This window comes from Plectropomus leopardus, chromosome 14 (genome assembly GCF_008729295.1).
Source record: "Plectropomus leopardus isolate mb chromosome 14, YSFRI_Pleo_2.0, whole genome shotgun sequence".
Lineage (NCBI taxonomy): Eukaryota > Metazoa > Chordata > Actinopteri > Perciformes > Serranidae > Plectropomus > Plectropomus leopardus.
The window spans coordinates 28,536,965-28,556,069 of record NC_056476.1 but is presented as its reverse complement, the minus strand read 5'-3'; the positions used below and the strand labels follow the sequence as shown (position 1 = coordinate 28,556,069).

Genomic DNA, 19,105 nt, shown 5'->3' with positions numbered 1-19,105 from the left:
TGGCTTACCTCGGGGCCTGCGGCCGGGGCCTTGACCCATTCTGGAGCTGGTGCTGTTATTTAGACCTAATGAGGATGACTGATGGCTCGGAGTGGAGCTCAGAGCTTTATGGCCCTGACCTGAGGGCAGGAAATTCAAACTGATTAGTCTGTCAGGAGCAAACCAGTCTTATCGCAGAATAATTCATTCCTATACTGAAAAGAAGGCTATCTTTCACCTTTTATTGATCATAAATCTTTGCTTCATTATGGATTTCATTTGACGTGAGCCCTAATACTATAAAAAATATCTCCTTTTACCTTAATCCTTTGAAATCTGAGCAAACTGGCTGGATTTCTTTCAAAATTATGGGAAGAGGGCAATGAGCAACAAAAAAGAAATAATCCTAAAATAATCTAGAAATTAAGGATGACAATGATTTATCAGCGATCAATGAATCGGTTGTTAAGTACTTAATCGAATATGTGAAATTTGATTGATTAATCAATAGGCTATGTAATGCTATCAGAGTATATGAGATATTTTCCTGTGAGCTTTGATTGAGGAAAAAAACTAACTAAGCTTCTATGTCCTTTCAAATATATTTGAAAATATATATATTTTACTAATAATCAATTAAGGAAAGAGTTTACAATTTCCAACCTTACTAGAAATTAATAAAAAGTAGAAGAAAATTAGTTTAAAAAAAAACCCAGCAAGACAATATAAGGTAAACAAGACTTAGAAGGAGTGCTTAAAAATTATCATTTTGTAATAATAATTTTAAATATGTAATTAAGATCATTATAAATATATTTTTCCTTAGACAATTTTTAAAAATAATTTCCTAAATTTACTAATATCTTGCTATTTGTGGAACACTCCTTAACCAGTTGCTCATTGCCCCTTTTTTCATGTTTCTGACAGAAATCGCTCCAATTTTCTGACAGTTCAAAGGTTTGAATACTTGTAAAAGCCATCTGAAAGCAGCTTCAGACAAGAGATGCCAATCCAGATGTCAAAGGGTTGCATTTTAAAGCATTTATCAAAAGCACAAGTATTTCAATGAGGAAATGAACAGATGAAGGAAAATCTGTCTTTGCTTTGACAAACCACACATTGCTTGATGTCTTCCCTATCTCAGTTTAGGCTTTCAAGCAAAAAAAGATGAAACAGCCACTGACAACACTAAACAGAATAAGACCTAAAGGAGAAACAGGCCAAAATTTGTGGAAATAAATAATCAAATGATTTTTAGTTGCTGATTTCACACATAATACAAGTAAATTACAACGTAAATGCCTTTAACACCTTTAAGCTATTTTTTACTTCCATCTCAGACTGCTCAGTTTTCCTTCAGGATTCACAACTTTTTTATTTAATGTTATTGTCAACAACCATTAATATACTCATTACCTTGACCGTGTCCATCCTCTCCATTTACACTCTCATTGCTGCCTCCTGGAGTGCTGCTACGATAAAGCCCATGGCCCCTGTCAGCCAAACCTGCAGAACAACCAAAATGATGTAAGGAACCATTCTGTACGCCAAAATATGACCATGACATGTGTGGTGTGCTGAACATAGAGCAGCAAGAAAGACAAGCGAGACATTCACTGATTCAGGCGCGCTGGGAGCTTAAAAATCACTGTCATATCTGTCAACAGATGTCATTAAGAATGATAAGGAACAAAATAATGTCACGGGACAGAAGTCGCTGACATTTCTGTGCAACACAGTGAGTCATCTAAATACCACGTCAATGAAAGTGTGAACATGGATGCAACCAACAAAAAGTGCTGCCATGTGCCATCATGAAAAGTTCAAAGTACAACCTAAACTATTCAATTTAACTTCTGATGGCCGCTAACAGCTAAAGGTACCAGAGATTCCTAATCCGGAAATTCTATAAAGTGGCATCTATTAACTAAGACACTGCTAATAGTAACGACAATCAACCATTACTTGGGAGTCCAAATTTCACTCTCTGTTCAGAGACAGTCTGGTATTTTGCTCTCATAGTTCGTTTGGCCACTTTCCAACAGTAACAAAAACAAAATGGTTATTTTGGCAAAGTGGAAAATGCGGCCTTAGTTATTGTTAGTTACTCTTCTCTGATTTAAAGAGAGACTGTAACTTTTGCTGAACGACTGCAACTGTGGCCACAAGTGGAAACGACAGCGTTGTAGCACAATTATTCCACCACAGCCTCATGAGGCAACCTGACTGAGATCGAATGGAATGAGAGCACATACAGGAGACAGGTTTACTTTTGTAATAACGTTGATGAAATGTTTCTTTAGGACATGCTATAACACAGAGTAACAGTAGCAAAGAGTCATAAAGTCAGTGAAATGACTGAGCAATGTAAGTAACACTGCTCTAAGCTAATGCCAGCTAATATTAGTACCCATAAGCTACAGGTATTACCCACAGACTGTATATAAAGATGGACAGCATGACAGTTCCCCTACAATGTAGCATTTCAGTATGGATTGCACGCTGGTGGCTGGCTGCAGCACAGGTCGTAAAGCCAGCAGCTTTACAGAAGCTGATACTAGCGTAATACATTGGTGTTGAAAAACCCATAAAAGCTTTGGCACTTAAGAAGCTGATTTCAGATAAAGGATGGACAGAAGAAGGGTAGACAAACACAAAGTAGACAAACAAGGAAAGCTGAAAGGGAGGTGCTACCTGACACATTTGTGGTTAATGTGGTAACCTATTCCTGCTGAGTGAATTAAAGGCACAGTTCACCCCAAAATCAGAAATACACATTTTCCTCTTACCTGTGGTTCTACTTATTAATCTAGATAAGTTTTGGTGTGAGTTGCAGAGTGCTGGAGAGATCCATCATAGAGATGGCTGTCCTCTTTCCAGTAAAATGCAACTAGATGGCACTCGGCTAGAGGTGCTCAAGCTAAGAAAAAAATACTTTTGCAAAACTCAGCAGCAAAGTCTCTCCTCATATATCATGACCTAGTTACTCAGGATAATCTACCTAAGAGACATTGCTTTTGAGTTTTCAAATGTATTTTTTGCACGCTTTTTTTGAGCACCAAAAGCCAGCTAGTTCCATTATATTGAAGAGACATCTCTATGGCCAATTTCTCCAATACTCTTCAACTCTCAACAAAACTATCAAGATTAATAAATAGCACTAAAGAGAAAAGGAAAAATATGCATTTTGGTTTTGGGGATGAATTATGCCTTTGCAAGTAATCTACAGTAAAGCTCAGTGAAGCGAAGAGATCTATCTTCAAGCAGCTCCCAGTGTAGAACTGACTGAGATCTGCTTTTAATACAGACATAAGTCTTCACCCAGACACTTACCAGATTAAAAACATTAAGTGAGGTGACAGCACACAAACACACAAGTGTTATTTATACACATACAAATCAAAAATAAAAATGCAGATATATGCAGGCATGCCTGGCGTGCTTGGAAACAGATGCGCACATACACACACACACACACACACACACGCGCACACACACACACACACACACACACACACACACACACATAAACCATCTCTACACACACTACTTACTATAATACTGGCTGGCTCACAACCGCATCATGCATGCACCTGTTGGTATGTGTTTATGTGTGTGCATGAGGAGTGAGCAACTTGTGATTGCATTAGTGTTTCTGAGGTGTGTGTATTTATGATATGTGCATTTTTGTGTGAAGTTCTACGAGTCACAATGATGAGTGTTGTTGAAAAGTCTGTTGTGGAGGTGGCAGTGATGATGATGATGATGATGATGATGTGTATGGTTTAAAAGGATGATGAGGAGGATTTTAGAATACTCCGTTGGCTGAGATTGGCTGGCTACTCATGACGTCAGCTGTGATGTCAGTGGAAGACCAGAATCGCAGTCTTCTGGTGAGAGAGAGGGAGGGACGAGAGGAGGAGGAGGAGGAGGAGGAAGGGAGGAGGAGTTTGTCTTGACTTTTACTGCGGAAAAAATGGAAGCGTTTTGGGGTGGTGGGAGCTGAGATTGAGAGAACGGAGAGAGACAGGAGGGAGAGATGGAGAAATGTAAAGAAAACCATGAAATAATGACAGTGAGTAAATGAAAGAAAACAGTAAATTAAGAGGGTATTACGTATATGATGAACAGAATGAAAAATAACTGATATCATGCAAGAAATCCCTTTAGAATAAAACAAGAACACAGAAATCTGTTGTAAAATAAAACCATGCATTAGACCCAAGACTGACCTCAACTCACTCTGAATATAAACATAGTGTGGCTCATGGTGCAAAGCTCAGTGCACAGGAAGTGATAGAAATGGTTTGCAGAGCTCAAATTTATGCAGACAAACAAGACATAATAGTAGAGCAACTAGCAGGGCTTACTGTTTTTTTTAACTTATCTCCAATAAGATGAATATGACAACTTCCATGTGCCAGTGGAATTCAATTTTGAACCCACGAAGAGGGAATTGAGCTCAGCCATGAGTAGAATTCCATTTAAGAGAAGAGCACCAAATAAAAAAAGAAAACCCATGGAAATAAAAACATAAACAAAGCTTGGAACATGCATCAGAACCCTGTTCTATTATAAGGACAGAGTGATGAAAAGTATGCGGCAGGGCCGTATTCACAAACATTCTGAATGTATTCTCAGCGAATCTCCTAACTAAGCCAAAATTTCTAGAAAGGAGTCCCAGCTTAAGAGTGATTGATGAAAATTCTCAGAGAACCTCTGAGCAAGGAAGGGACAGAAACTTTTATCTTAGTGAGGACGTATGGTTGACCCCATTGTTAGGTGTGATGCATTCTTTTAGCAGATGTGATTGGTTGTCACAGATACACCCTTCTGTGAGCCTGCAAGGTGTGAACACCCAGTAAAATCAACATGAGACAGTGGAAGTGCTAGCTTGCCTTGCCTTAAACCTTTATCTTAGCAAGGAGGTTGACCTTGTTGCTGGGTATGATGCATTCTTTTAACAGATGTGATTGGTTGTCACAGACTCTTAAGTGCATGCAAGGTGTGGACACCCAGTGGAAATTAAATGAACTGTGTCTCAATATGAGACTGTAAAAGGGCTGTTTGTCACTCAGTGTTTCTCCGACATCCTTTTCTAGTCACCATTGTTTAAGAAACTCTTAAGCCTCTTAAAAGTCCTCCTCTCTACTCCTATTCAGTTTTTCACCCTAGGAGCACCCTTAAGGGCTAAGATGCTTTATAAATAACTTTTATCTTTAGAAGGGTGTAGTCTTAACTTAAAGGGGAAATTCTGAGAAACGGTCAGAATTCTATGGATTTTTCTAAGAATTTTGTAACTAGGAGTAACTCTTCATACTAGGAAGCTTTGTGAGTACAGGACAAAGACAGCTGCAGTGCAACATGGTTTTGTACCTTCTTTGTAATATGATAACATTCAATGTTCGTTGACCTACTGAAGCGCGGTCAGTTTGTGTTGTTGAGCTATATAATTTTAAGCAAAAGGACATATTTTATGTGACTGACAGCTAGCTCAGGTCCCTGCACATTATGTTTTGTGTCAGAGTCAGATTCAACTCAGCCCTCAGTGAAGGTTTTATTTCAGTTTTGGGGGGAAAGACACTTCACCTGACCAGCAAAGGACTGTAAGACCAAGAGTTCATGCAGTAGATTCTGTTAGTCTGATGAGGAGGCATGCAGAGGAGTAGGCAGAGTTAGTGGCTGATATGCTATGATTATCCCCATTTCATATGAAATGTATAAAAATAAGAACTATAGATCATGCTATACTGGGTGAGGATATAGCACCTTATGCTATATGAAGCACTTTAATGAGCTGATGTTTTTGTCTTTTGGTAATGTTGATATTAGAGTTGTCTGTTTATCCATCTGATGACTGCTGTATGGCACACAATGCATTTGCAAAAGGACAAATCAATATCTCTTTATGTATAATTTTATCTATTTTACTATATGTCTATATATCCATCATTCATTCATCCAGTCTGTCAGTCTGTCTGTCATCAGCTGCTCTAAACTTTCAACTTTCAACCTGTTCGTGTTTAGTGTTTAAAGTTTATTCAAAAGCATAAGTGGGTGCATAAATATCCTTTAAAGTTACAACATACAGCTCCTTTTTTGTGTTTGTTGAGTTTGATGAAATCCAAGGCAAATATGTTATGAAGAAATTTCAGCTAAAACAGTACTATTTTAGAAGTCAGTGTTTATCCTACGTTTGTACAGACCTGGCGAGCCAACAAGACCCCAGGAAAGCAGTCAACACCTGATTCATTCTTGTTCGGTGTTTTGCCTTGCTATATCTGCATTTTTTCAGCGCTTTGTCACATGTATGTATGCTGCTTACAGTCTGGCTGCCTGTCGCTCCCTTTTATTAAAGCTTCAACCTCACCTGACTTCTGTGGAAGTACAGACCCATATATGTCCCAAACACAGAAAATGAGAAGACAATAAGAAAATCCAGGCAGAGGACAAAGTCCTTCCAATGGGTGAGGAGTGATGACTGAGAGGGATTACATCTTTAAATACATGCTGTGCTGTGGATCTAACTTAGGCCTGTGTGATGAGTGATTCATGTGGATCTCAGAGACTAACTAATAAATATTTGGAAAAGTAGGCTAAATATTTTATAAAGCTTTATTTAAAGAAAGCAGTCAGCTGAGAGAAAACACTGAAAGTGTTTGATGGATACTGATAAATTATTGTTATAATTATTGCTATAATCACAGCATGAAAAGTTGATGCCAGCACATCCCTTTGTTTGATGTTTATGAATTTTGAGCAGTTCAATAAAATTAATATTCCTCCCGTTTTAGAATGTTTCATTTGAAAAGGACATATTTATGATAATGTTACAGTCTAATTATAATAATAATAACTCAAATGGCAAATAGCCTTTTATTACTTTTTGTAGCACTAACAGTGACTGTTTCTTAAAACTTTGCCTTAATCAGAAGAGTCCTGCAAAGACACAAAGGTCCTGAACACTGTACTACTACTGTTGCCACTAATCTCAATCTAAATCTGTATCAATTGAGGGATTTAAGCTTACTGTATCACACAAAACTCTAGAAACTGTCCTAAACCGTAACAGTTAAACTTTTAATTCTTTTTTTCCTTTTTGAGGTAGTTTTTACCAAAAATTACTTGAACTATGTGCTAATTACAAAGTATCAGGAAAAAGCTGCTAAATATATAAGTGATATATAAGTGAAAAATATAACTGTACATTGCACACATTCCAAAAAAAGTGTTGAATAAATGCATTAGAAACCTACTTTAGAACATTCAGTAATACCTCTGTGTACTACAAGTATTTCTCCAGGGGAAACAGAGACTAATATGGAAATACGGTTTAAAACAGTGGGGGGACAGTGGAGGGACAGATGGATAGAGTCAGCTATGTGGTGGTCAACAGCGCCCTCTGTAGGAGCAGACAGTTTGGTGCACCTGATCAAAATTGCCCATGTTCCATTAGCTTTGTGATTTTTGGAACCAAAATATTTGCAAAAATAATTGATACTTGGTATACTTGATATGTGTTGCATGTACGTTTTGTAATAAATCACTTTGTTTATACAGTGTTATTGCTCAAATTCCATAAAGAGAAAACCAAATTCTCCTCCAATGTCTACGTGAAACTTTTTTTTTTTTTTTTTTTTAAAAACTGAAACTTTGAAGTGTGTGTCTTGGACAGCCCTGAGATGAAAATGACCCATCAGCAGACGTCTCCTGGTAATTACTACTGCATTGAGAGAGCTTTTGTTATTTTGGAATGTGTGTGTGTGTGTGTGTGTGTGTGTGTGTGTGTGTTTACCTCGGCTGATGGGTGTGAGTGCTGGACTCTGGGGTCCCTTGCTGGTGCTGCTAGTGTGGTTGTTAAGGTTACTGTGGGCATGGCCGCTGTCCTGCGTGTCACTTCCTGTGCGCTGGGGGAGTGGTGGTGGGGTTTCGGGGGGGAGGAGGGGAGGCGGGGACGGCAGTGGAATGTCGGGGGCACTCTTTGCTCGTTCCCTCTCTTTGGCAGCTTCCTTGTCTCTGTCGGCCCCTCTCTCCCTGCTGCTCTCCTTTCGGGGCTTGATGAGTTTGGCTAAAGCTTTGGCTCCGGACCACTGACTCCTCCTAACCGGACAAAACAGTAACAGCTTATACGGAGCTGAGAGTGCAGAAAGGTGCAAGGATACACACAGCTATTCCATATTTTCTACAAAAAGTAATAATAAATGTATTAATAAAAGTTCTACTTTTTAGGCGTGGGGTCGTAGAACTTGTACTGGTCCATGATCTTCTCCTCTAGTTTCTCCTTCTGACGACGGAGAGCGTTCAGCTTATCACTTCATGAGGAAAAAGAAGGAAGGAAACACAAAAACACATTTTAATTTGTAAAACATCTTTGCATTAACTGGTTCAACATACAAGTACGTCTTTTATTTGAAAGCAGTTCTAGATAATGACATGTGAATAATACTGTCTTCTCTGTAGTTACACATAGTTTTTGTTATTAATCAGAATGCATACATTTATTTTCCAAACATCATGTTGTAGATTTTTAGTAGTAGATTTTTTATGATTATTATCACAGCCTGGGATATGTGATATGATTATTAGTAGCTCTTATTGTGACAGTGCACCTAGTGGAATTAGATTCCAAGGCAAAAGCCCAGTATGACACAAATAAATAATACAATGCTTTTTTTTGCTTTGATGGCTGTGGGATCAAAGTGCAGTTTGAATTAGTTTCTATGGAGCATTTTTTTACTTAACAGTCTGAATATAACAATCTAGTTTCCACAGTGAATTTTAGACTTATTGTAGGAGCTGAGCTGGAAATTTCAAGATCAAACAAAAATACACAATCTTGCCAAAATTAATGCCATATGTATGAACACAGTCAAATAGTTCCTTAGGGTAAGTGAGGGAATTATGATATATTATATATAGTAAAAGGCTCTGAAGCTGTTATTTATCTATTTTTTTAATAAGATGGTTTTCAAGTGAAAGGTTATATCACAGGTTGTTTCATAAAATTTGTATGATTACTTTTGTACTCATTCAAAGATGGTGTATTGAAGGGCTTAATTACTTTAAAACAGTTCCGTTTTTTTCTTAATATTGAAGATTTCTTTGTTTCCCTGCACACACTGAGGATAAATAACAGCAACAACAAAAACAAACAAAACAAGAAAAAAAGAACAGAATTTCACAATTGGTGCATTCCCACTTACTGGTGCTGTAAACTACATAAGTATGGGTGTGTTATGGTGTGAGGTTTCAAGTGTTGTTTGTGTTGCAGCTGTTCTGTGCAGTTACATGTAGAGTTTCTGCTCCTGGTGATACAGCTCTTTGCTCTCCATGCTCCTCTCCAGCAGGGTGTGGTTCTGCTGACTCAGCAGGTTGATCTGACTCAGGAGGTGATGGTTCTCCTCTTCCAGGTTCCCTTTCAATCGACTTAGCAGCTAAAAACACACATACGCAGCGGTCAGTCAGGAAGGTAAAAAAGAGACAGAGATCCAGAAATGCTCTCCAAAAGTCAAATGCTGCATCGTGGTTAAATAAAAGGCTCCACTCACCTCACAGTGGTTATCTAGTTTGGTCATGGTTAGATCCAGACCCTGGTGTTGCTCCATCAGTGAATCATATCGTGTCATCCATCGGCTCTGCTCCAGCTGGGCAGAGCTTAACGAGCTCTTGAGTTCATTCATGCGCTGCTGCAGCCCCTCACACTGCTCTGACTGCTGCGACTGGCTCTCTGTTAATCTAAAGGAGGAGACAGGGACGTCAAACATTAAGGAAAAACACTCCTCTTCTTCAGTTCTACTTACTGTGACTTATACTCACCCTCTTTCCACTCACGTATAAATGTATTCATGGTGTATGTGAAACTGTGCGTAGATATTATACACTGAACAAAAATATAAACGCAACACTTTTGTTTTTGCTCCCATTTTTCATGAGCTGAACTCAAAGATCTAAAAAATTTTAAATGTTAAAAAATTTTCTATATACACAAAAGACACATTTAATTTAACAAATATTGTCCACAAATCTGTCTAAACCTCACCTCACAGGTGAGATGGATTATCTAGATGCTGATTAGACAGCAGGATTATTGCACAGGTGTGCCTCAGGCTGGCCACAGCATTTTATCACACAGCACAACGCCACAGATGACGCAAGGGAGGGAGCGTGCAATTTGCATGCTAACAGCAAGAATGTCCACCAGAGCTGTTGCCCATGAACTGAATGTTCATTTCTTTCATTTCTCTACCATAAGCCGTCTCCAAAGGCGTTTCAGACAATTTGTCAGTACATCAAACCGGCCTAACAAACTCCGACCACGTGTAACCACACCAGCCCAGGACCCCAAATCCAGCATGTTCATCTCCAAGATCATCTGAGACCAGCCGCCCGGACAGCTGCTGCAACAATCGGGTTGCCTAACCAAAGAATTTGAGCACAAACTGTCACAACCGTCTCAGGGAAGCTCATCTGCATGTTCGTCTTCCTCATCGGGGTCTTAACCTGACTGCAGTTCGTCGTCGTAACTGACTTGAGTAGGCAAATGCTCACATTTGATGGCGTCTGGCACGTTGGAGAGGTGTTCTCTTCACAGATGAACCCCGGTTTTCACTGTTCGGGGCAGATGGCCGACAGCGTGTGTGGTGTCGTGTGGGTGAGCGGTTTGCTGATGTGAACGTTGTGGATCGAGTGGCCCATGGTGGCGGTGGGGTTATGGTATGAGCGGGCGTATGTTATGGACAATGAACACAAGTGCATTTTGAATGCACAGAGAAACCGTGACGAGATCCTGAGGCCCATTGTTGTGCCATTCATCCACGACCATCACCTCATGTTGCAGCATGATAATGCACAGCCCCATGTTGCAAGGATCTGTACACAATTCCTGGAAGCTGAAAACATCCCAGTTCTTGCATGGCCAGCATACTCACTGGACATATCACCCACTGAGCATGTGTGGGATCGGCATATACGACAACATGTTCCAGTTCCTGCCAATATCCAGCAACTGCACAGCCATTGAAGAGGAGTGGACCAACATTCCACAGGCCACAATCAGCAACCTGATCAACTCTATGCAAAGGAGATGTGTTGCACTGCGTGAGGCAAATGGTGGTCACACCAGATACAGTCTGGTTATCTGACCCCCCCAGGCCCCCCCAGGCCCCCCCATTGAAGAAAAACTGCACATTTCAGAGTGGCCTTTTATTGTGGCCAGCCTGAGGCACACCTGTGCAATAATCCTGCTGTCTAATCAGCATCTAGATATGCCACACCTGTGAGGTGGGATGGATTATCTCGGCAAAGGAGAAGTGCTCACTAACACAGATTTAGACAGATTTGTGAACAACATTTGAGAGAAATGTGTCTTTGTGTGTGTGAAATGTGTATATAGAAAATGTTTTAGATCTTTTGAGTTCAACTCATGAAAAATGGGAGCAAAAACAAAAGTGTTGCATTTATATTTTTGTTCAGTGTATGTGAAGGTGTATGTATGCATGTGTATATAATATATACTGTATATCAACCTATCCTCACTCACACCCTACAATCACTGTTTGTCTAGATTTTACTCAGCCACGCACACACACACACAAACCTGTAGACCCATTTTCTGCTACAGATAGAACAGATAGAACATTAGTAGCATGTAGTGCCTACAATTAAGAATAAGCAAAAAATAATGAGAAAATAAAGATAGCCACTGATGTCCAGGTTTTCAGGCCCGACTCACTTTCTACCTTTTATATAGCAAAGTTGCGACAACAGGACTTTACAAGCATCCTGACAGCTTATCTTTAAGGTCAATTTGTGAATACAGACTGTGCCTTTCTGTGTAAACTGAGAGTTCTGACACTTTCAAAGTATTTATATAGCTCCTGTACCTGATTTTTGACTTTAAAAAAAGACATCAAAATCTGATTGTTTGAAATATGTGATCTTTAAGAAAACTATTTTTTAGCTGATTTGGATCCCAAGACTGAACTAATATTCCTTTACCAAACCTGTTCAAGCAAGCATTAATGCCGCGATCCGACTTCATATTTGACTGTCTCCTATGTCTCTCTGGCACGTGAGTTTACTGTTTTTCACAGCAGAACTATTTAAAACAAATGCTGTCAATGTCTGATGGCATGTCTGCGTGTAAAGATACAGTACCTGTCCACTTCTGTTTTCAGCTGTAGATTCTCTTGCTGTAGCAGCCGATTCTTCTGGATCTCCTGGTTCAACTCCTCCTTCTCTTTCCGACCGTGCCCCTCCTGCTCCTCCCATTTTTCCTTCTGCTGCAGCAAATTACAATACCTGCACACAGACAGATGGATACAGCAGGGGGTTATTTCTACATGATACTGTCTGTGAGTATAACATGAGCAGTCCTCATGGTCATGTCTGGTTACACCCTTTACAGAAAGAGTTTGGCACAGACAATGCTCCCAAAATACAAATATAGAAAGATGCTATTTTCTGCTAAAGAGGGTATGTTATGATCAACGTGTCAGATTTTACAGTATAACTATAACCACAGCTACAAAAACATTTAAAAATTATTCCAACTCAAGTGGATGGCGAAGTCCACACTACGACTATAACATCAATGAAAGTGGTGAACAATATCCTTTGGCTCACTCCTGTGGCAATTTCATGAACAAAAGAAATACTAACAGCCACTCAGAATCTTATTTAGACATCACATCCAACAGAGATCCTAACATGTAACCACAAAATGGACCACAAAATGTCTGTTTTTATGTTGAAGAAGATGTAGATGTAGAGGGTGTGGACTATTTTACTGATTTGTTTTCTTTGTGTTTTTATTCTTGTGAATTTAGTCATCAATAACTGAGGAGTCTCCCTGACTGTAGCAGATTCTGGCCAGTAGATGGAGCTGTTGACTGCTATCAGGAGAAGAAAAAAGTTCCTAGAGTTGATTAAAAAACACCTTAATATAATGATTTATAGGCTACAAAATACATTTTGTATTTAGATCCAAATCCTTTGAATTTAAAGTGTTAAATTTGGGTGTCTGCTTCTTAATTGCAGATTATTTCTTTCATTTGTGGTTTAGGAACAACCTTTAATGTGGTGAAATCACTCAGTCACAGTTGTTAACGCCTGTATGACCTATTATTGGGCTGCAGATTACAAAAAAAAGAAATCTGAGTTGAGTGATGCAGCTGTCGCTCTCTGGCACTGACAGGTCTCTGAAGGTGGTTTTGTCTTTTCCGATGTCCTCCTCTATAATCACCAGAACACAGCAAACAGCAGACTGATGTTAACTCGCACGAAAGTATGAATGAAACCTGTCTCCTCGTAATAGAGTGTTTGATTCTCCAAGTTCATCTTTGAAGAATTTGGTGAACCCATATCCCTCTAGTTTTCGGTTTGTTTCTCCTCAGCCTCCTCACAGCGTACAGCAGCAGCAGCTTATCAACATCCATTTTCATGAAGCGTGTTGCGTGAGCATTATCCTTCATCAGTGTGGATGCTCACATTGTTAACGTTATGGTTACAGATATAGTGCTTGGTGTGGACAGCCCTTTATTATTATTTTTATCATTATTATTATTATTTTTAAAGTATGATGTAACACAACTGTCAGGTTGGCAGTGTGAGGATGTCGGTTAAACATCAGATATTAAGGACATTCCAACAGAGGCTGAGTCAGCATGACGAGTTCACCAAAATGAAAAACAGAGTTTCCATTTCTTTGGCTGGTTAAACGTTAGCAGAGCTGTTTCCATTGTGGGGCCAAGAGAGGGGAGTGAACTCATGCTGACACACAGTGTGAAGCAAATGTAACAATAGAAATCTACAACCAGATCCACAGTGTTTTCTATCATTAATGTGTGTATGTGTGTAAGATGGAAGGTTCATTCTGTGTATACACTTTGACCTCTGTACTAACTCCATAATGTTTGATGTGAAAACGTCCCGAAGTGCTCCTTCGTATCGGTATCAGGGCTGATTCACGCACACTGTAATTGATCAGTATCGGCTAAAATAAATCCGATCAAAATCCCATCTTTTCTTTACTGAACTCTTCAGTGTTTTGTCCACCTCAGCCTGCTAGTGTTTCTGTAGTCCCAAAAATCCACACATAGTGAGACATCTTCTCTCCAGTAGAGTGCACCCCCTTAATTTTCGTCAAATTTAAAGATTCTGTATGTGACAGGCAGAGCAAACAATTTTTTGCTAAGTAAAGACATAATGGAGTAATGGAGTCCTGAGCAGAGATGTCAGTGTATGTGAGTCACTGTGAGTGTATTTCACTGACAGGCTAATCACTACCACTCTGCACTGCACTCATACTGTGGTTACAGCTGATAACAATGTCTCAATCTGCAGGGTTGTCATAGAAGCGTAGCACCTTCCCTCTGCTTCCCCCTCAGGTTAACACCGTCAGCTCTGATGCCTTTGTTAGCGCTGTTGACACTGTTAGCTGCTAGCTGCCATCTCAGCCACCTACATGTTGAGAGTCATGTGGAGACAATCTGATTGAGACTCTAAACCACAGATATGCTCTGAATGTCATATACAGCTCCTTTAATCTTCCCTTAATATCCCATCAATAACTTAGTTTATAAACTTTCAATTTTTGAACCTTAAATTATCAGATCATGGAGCTTGTGAAAAATGAGGAGTGTCAGATTAAGTGGGCGACAGCTGTTGGTTCAATGTGGTAGATTCATGTTGAAATCCAACATTTAGGTGAATATGAGTATGGGATCTGACTCAGTATCAAAGGTACCCAGTATCAGATCAGAAGAGGGGCAGAAAAAACCTGATGAGAACATCTCTGGCTTGGTATTACAGCAATACTGATGTAAAAAAAAAACAAAAAGGAAAAGCCTGGAAAACCAAATGGAACAAATAAGTAACAAGTTATGGAGGGTTATGCTGTATTAGTGATTCATGTGTCGGTTGATGTCCCGTCACTGATCAATAACACTGTGACCTACAGCCACTGGTGGTGTAAAACACAATGTGTGTACAAGTGATCAATAATCAACAAACTAAGCTTGATTGACAACACTGGATGTGTGTGTCCATATATATGTTAGATAAATACTGAATATGGAGCTCCGGTAAGTTCTCTCATGCAATATAACATTTTATACATTTTGTTACTTTTTCTCGGTCATTCTTGTACCTTAAAACCTTGAAACTTAAAAGCAGCAGTTTATTTCCATAACATGTGGACCTACTAAGAAACAATAGTACATATTGGTTAATGTAAGAAATACATTCTTCTGCAAGAATATAAACCTCCCATCACCCATCCATACACAAAACCTTATCTGTCCAGGTCATATCCCTGGACCAACGGGCTGTCCTGATCTTAACGATATGAAGTCAGTGCCTAAACCAAACCGTCTTTGCACGTGCATACAGCAGACTGAGTGTAAAATATGGATTGGGCAACTACACCTCTTTTTTTATATTAACAATATTAACAAGTTGTAGCACAGCATTAAAGCCACAGTGAAATTAATATAATGAAATATTTTCCAAGTTCTCATCCCTCATTGATTTTTTTTTAATCTCCTGATATATGATTAATATATGTTTTAAGAAAGAATTTTCTACAACATTTATCTCAAAATCCCTCTCCTCCCTTTCCGTAAAATGTCAAAAATAATTTTGACTCATCTTGAACTCGGGGTGGTTACATAAACTTATTTAATCAAATGTGATTTTTTAAAATGACCAGCTACAACATCACTTGACCGTTACCACAGAAGGAGGTGTGTGTTTAGATTTCAGCTGGCAAAAACTTGAGTTTGCATTTCCAAAGAATGTGGATCAGGTCTGATTCATTAGTTAAACCTTCACCCCCTTGTCCTCATCTAACAACAAACCTACAGCTTCATATCTTTCCGCAACTCTGTGTATCACACTATAATCACTCAGAGCATTCATGAAGCTAATATTCTGCAATCCAATCAGATTTCAAAGATTTAATTTAAATCTCTCTTAATCTCAAACGTGCTCATATCCTCCGCTTCACGACATCACATTACATAAGCCAAAAACGCTCTAAGTGCCGTTTCACTGTGACTTTAACAGAAGACTAAACTCAATTAAGTCTCTTCTATTAAAAGTTGATTAAATGAGATTATTGTCCATTAAATTTTCCTCAATGACTATTTTCTGACCATGTGTTTACACCAAAGTGATCTTTGAGAGACCTCTGCAACCTACGGATTATCAAAGATGATCTTTTTATCACTTCACTGTAAGGATTGTGTGTTTTTCACTCACTTGCTATGCAGCGTCCTGTGTTCGCTCTCCAGCGTTCTCTGTTTGCCTTTCAGAGCAGCGTGCTGACTGATGAGCTGCTCGTACTCGTGCGCTTGCCTCTCGTGAACGCTCAGCAGCCGGTCATGGTCGCTGAGCACACTTTCTCGGCCTCTCCACGCCTCCTCGCGCTGTCTCTGCCACGACTCTACCTCTGACTCCAAGGCGGTGACTTGGCCTTGCAAGACGGCATTCTGGGCCATGAGAGATGCACTCTGGGAGGAGAGTGTGGAGTTTTCCACCTAAGACACAGCAGAATCCATACGAACAAAACAAATTAAATTATTTGGAGCAATGTAGTGCGAGTGACGTTACCAATAAGCCCATTTTTGCACACATTTTGTAGGTGATTTGGATGTTGTTTACCTGTAGTTTAGCAGTCTGTGTGTGCAAAGATGAATTCTGTTCCTGCAGGGTGGTGGTGTGTCGCTGCAGCGCCAACATCTGGTTGTTCAGAGATGTGTTCTGTTTCTCCAGCTGTTTGAGCTGCCCCTTCAACAGACTGCTCTCCGTCTGCAGGGAAGCATTCTACAGAAAATAATGACACCAAAACTATCAGTGACTCAACCTACTAAGAAAATTTGATTTATTTTGAAAATATGGGAAAATCATAATGAGCATTTTTCAAGAAACTTTCCGCAAACTGTAAAAGATTAGGTAACATGGAAATGATCTCAAACTGGGGGAATATATCCATAAAGCTACATTTATCTCTTAATTCTCTGAATTATATATTTAAAATATATATTTTAAATCATATAAGTGTATTTAACTTTTACTTTTTTGAGGTTATTTAGGGTCCTTGTTTTTGTTTTGTTTTTTACTTCTTTTTCTCTTTTTTCTGGTAATTTTCTTGTAACTTTGTACTAACTCCTGGCCAGCTTTTAAGCCATTTCTTGTTCAGTGGCTCGTCACCCTCTTCCCATATTTCTGAAAAAAATCAAGCCAGTTAGCTCAAGTTTCAAAGGGTTAATATACTATCATGAATATGTAGTTTACATTATGTGAAAAGTATACATTTTGAAATAAATAATAGGAAAATTAACATACAAAGGAACATTAAAAATGCTACATCAGTGGTTCCTAACTGGTGGGTAGTGGTCCAACAGTGGGTCATGGGTCTCTTCTGAAAAGACTGACAGTAACTCATGAACGTTTTAAGTTTGTAAAAACACACTTTATGAGGTACAGTGAACTTCTAGCCCACAGCTTTTATTTTGAAGTTCTGTTGCTGTTTATTCTTACAATATGTTTTGGTAGCTGACATGTGTTTACATTATGGGAGATACCACTGAAGGTGTGGTTATTTACAATGTGTGGACCTTGAACTAATGACTAAGGAGAAACCCGGACCCGCTCACTGGACCAGTTGGAAACTGCTGTGCTACAATAAATACAGATCAAGACTAAAAAATACAGAATAGGTTGTATATATATAAAAAGTTGTAAATATGCATTATACCTATCAATTAAACATAGAAATAGTAATATGAGATGCACTGTGAGGTTTTTAAATCAGGAATTAATAAAGAGAAAACTTACATTCTTTTCTACATTAATCAGATGATCTTTGATTCGTAGCAGTTCAGCAGTGGCTGACCCTTGACCCTGGTCATTTTCTGAGCGCTGCTGGGAATTGTGATTTCCTTCGCCCTGGAAAAAAAACAACATTGTAACACATACAATACAACACTTTGAAATCTGTGAAGATTTTTCGGTGGTTGTATGCGTGTCCTTACGGTGGCTAGCTCAGCACGTAGCTTAGTGTTCAGTTTGTTGCTCTCCTCTAGTTTCTTTTCTAGACAGGAGATTTTCTCCTCTTTAATCTTCATTGTCTGTTGGACAGTTTCTTCAAGCCGAGACTCCAGCAGCCTGTACCTGCTGACATGGAAAAAATAAATCAATCAATTACCCATCAGAGACTTTTTTCTGCATGACATCACTTACCCTAGAATGGGATGAAAACATCTGCATATTAGAGGAAACTACCTGTCCTCCAGTGTGTGTTCCTGCTGCAGTAGTTTTTCCCGGTTCAGTCCGATCTTCTCCAGTTCTTCATTGAGTCTCTCTAACTCGACACTCTGCTGCTGAACGCTCAGCTTCTCTGACACCAGCTCCTGCACACACACAGATCATACACATCAACATTTCCATACGGATGACACAATGCGTGTCAAAGTATTAACAATGCCAATCTCAAAACACATCAGCTAACGGTCTGACGGCGATAACTGCCAACATTTTGGGAGTTCCACTGTAGCAAGTGGATATCCTGGCCAAGACTTGCTCTTCTATGCGCCAATCATTTTAAACACTTCCATATACTTTATACTGCTGCCTGTTTTAAATTCAAGAGTTTGTCCTGTCATTCTACCTGTTTAACATGTGATCATCACCTTCATTGGCATCGTATCTTTTTGTTCATATGGTAATTTAATTTACTCTACATTTTTTCTGCTTACATGAGCTTAATTATTTTATCTACATTTTACTTTTGTACTTATGAATTTGTATTTATGAACTTGCACCTTCATCTGTTAATGTTCGCAGTGCTGCTTATTATTTGTGTTCCACTGTTATTTTTGTATGACATGAAGGGGGGCAGGGGAGGGGCTACATGAGTGTAATATTTTGTTTTTATTAAATCTTTTAATCTGGGAAGCACTTCGTACTTAAGCTTGAAAAGTGCTATATAAATAAAGATTATCATCATCATCATCATCATCATCATCATTATTATTATCATCATCATCATCATCATCATTATGATTATTATTATTATATGGTTAATCTCTAGGGCTGTACTGACTCTGAATTATGTCACTGAATC

General features: G+C 39.0%; 1 protein-coding gene across 3 annotated transcripts in view; it reads right to left on the bottom strand.

The window, feature by feature from the left end:
- Positions 1-19,105, bottom strand: part of ccdc88c (coiled-coil domain containing 88C) — a 64,813-nt gene that overhangs the window by 7,122 nt on the left and 38,586 nt on the right. The window contains exons 17-28 of one of the 3 annotated variants that reach the window (XM_042500373.1): positions 18,265-18,392; positions 18,015-18,156; positions 17,818-17,928; positions 16,642-16,803; positions 16,240-16,517; positions 12,136-12,279; positions 9,528-9,714; positions 9,268-9,413; positions 8,202-8,291; positions 7,775-8,079; positions 1,396-1,485; positions 9-119 (exon numbers count right to left, since the gene is read on the bottom strand). In XM_042500373.1, the coding sequence (XP_042356307.1) occupies positions 9-119; positions 1,396-1,485; positions 7,775-8,079; positions 8,202-8,291; positions 9,268-9,413; positions 9,528-9,714; positions 12,136-12,279; positions 16,240-16,517; positions 16,642-16,803; positions 17,818-17,928; positions 18,015-18,156; positions 18,265-18,392 (1,894 nt within the window). Of the gene's footprint in view, positions 1-8; positions 120-1,395; positions 1,486-3,533; positions 3,982-7,774; positions 8,080-8,201; positions 8,292-9,267; positions 9,414-9,527; positions 9,715-12,135; positions 12,280-16,239; positions 16,518-16,641; positions 16,804-17,817; positions 17,929-18,014; positions 18,157-18,264; positions 18,393-19,105 lie in introns of those variants that run through there. The other 2 variants (XM_042500374.1, XR_006106506.1) reach the window with 2 other exon arrangements.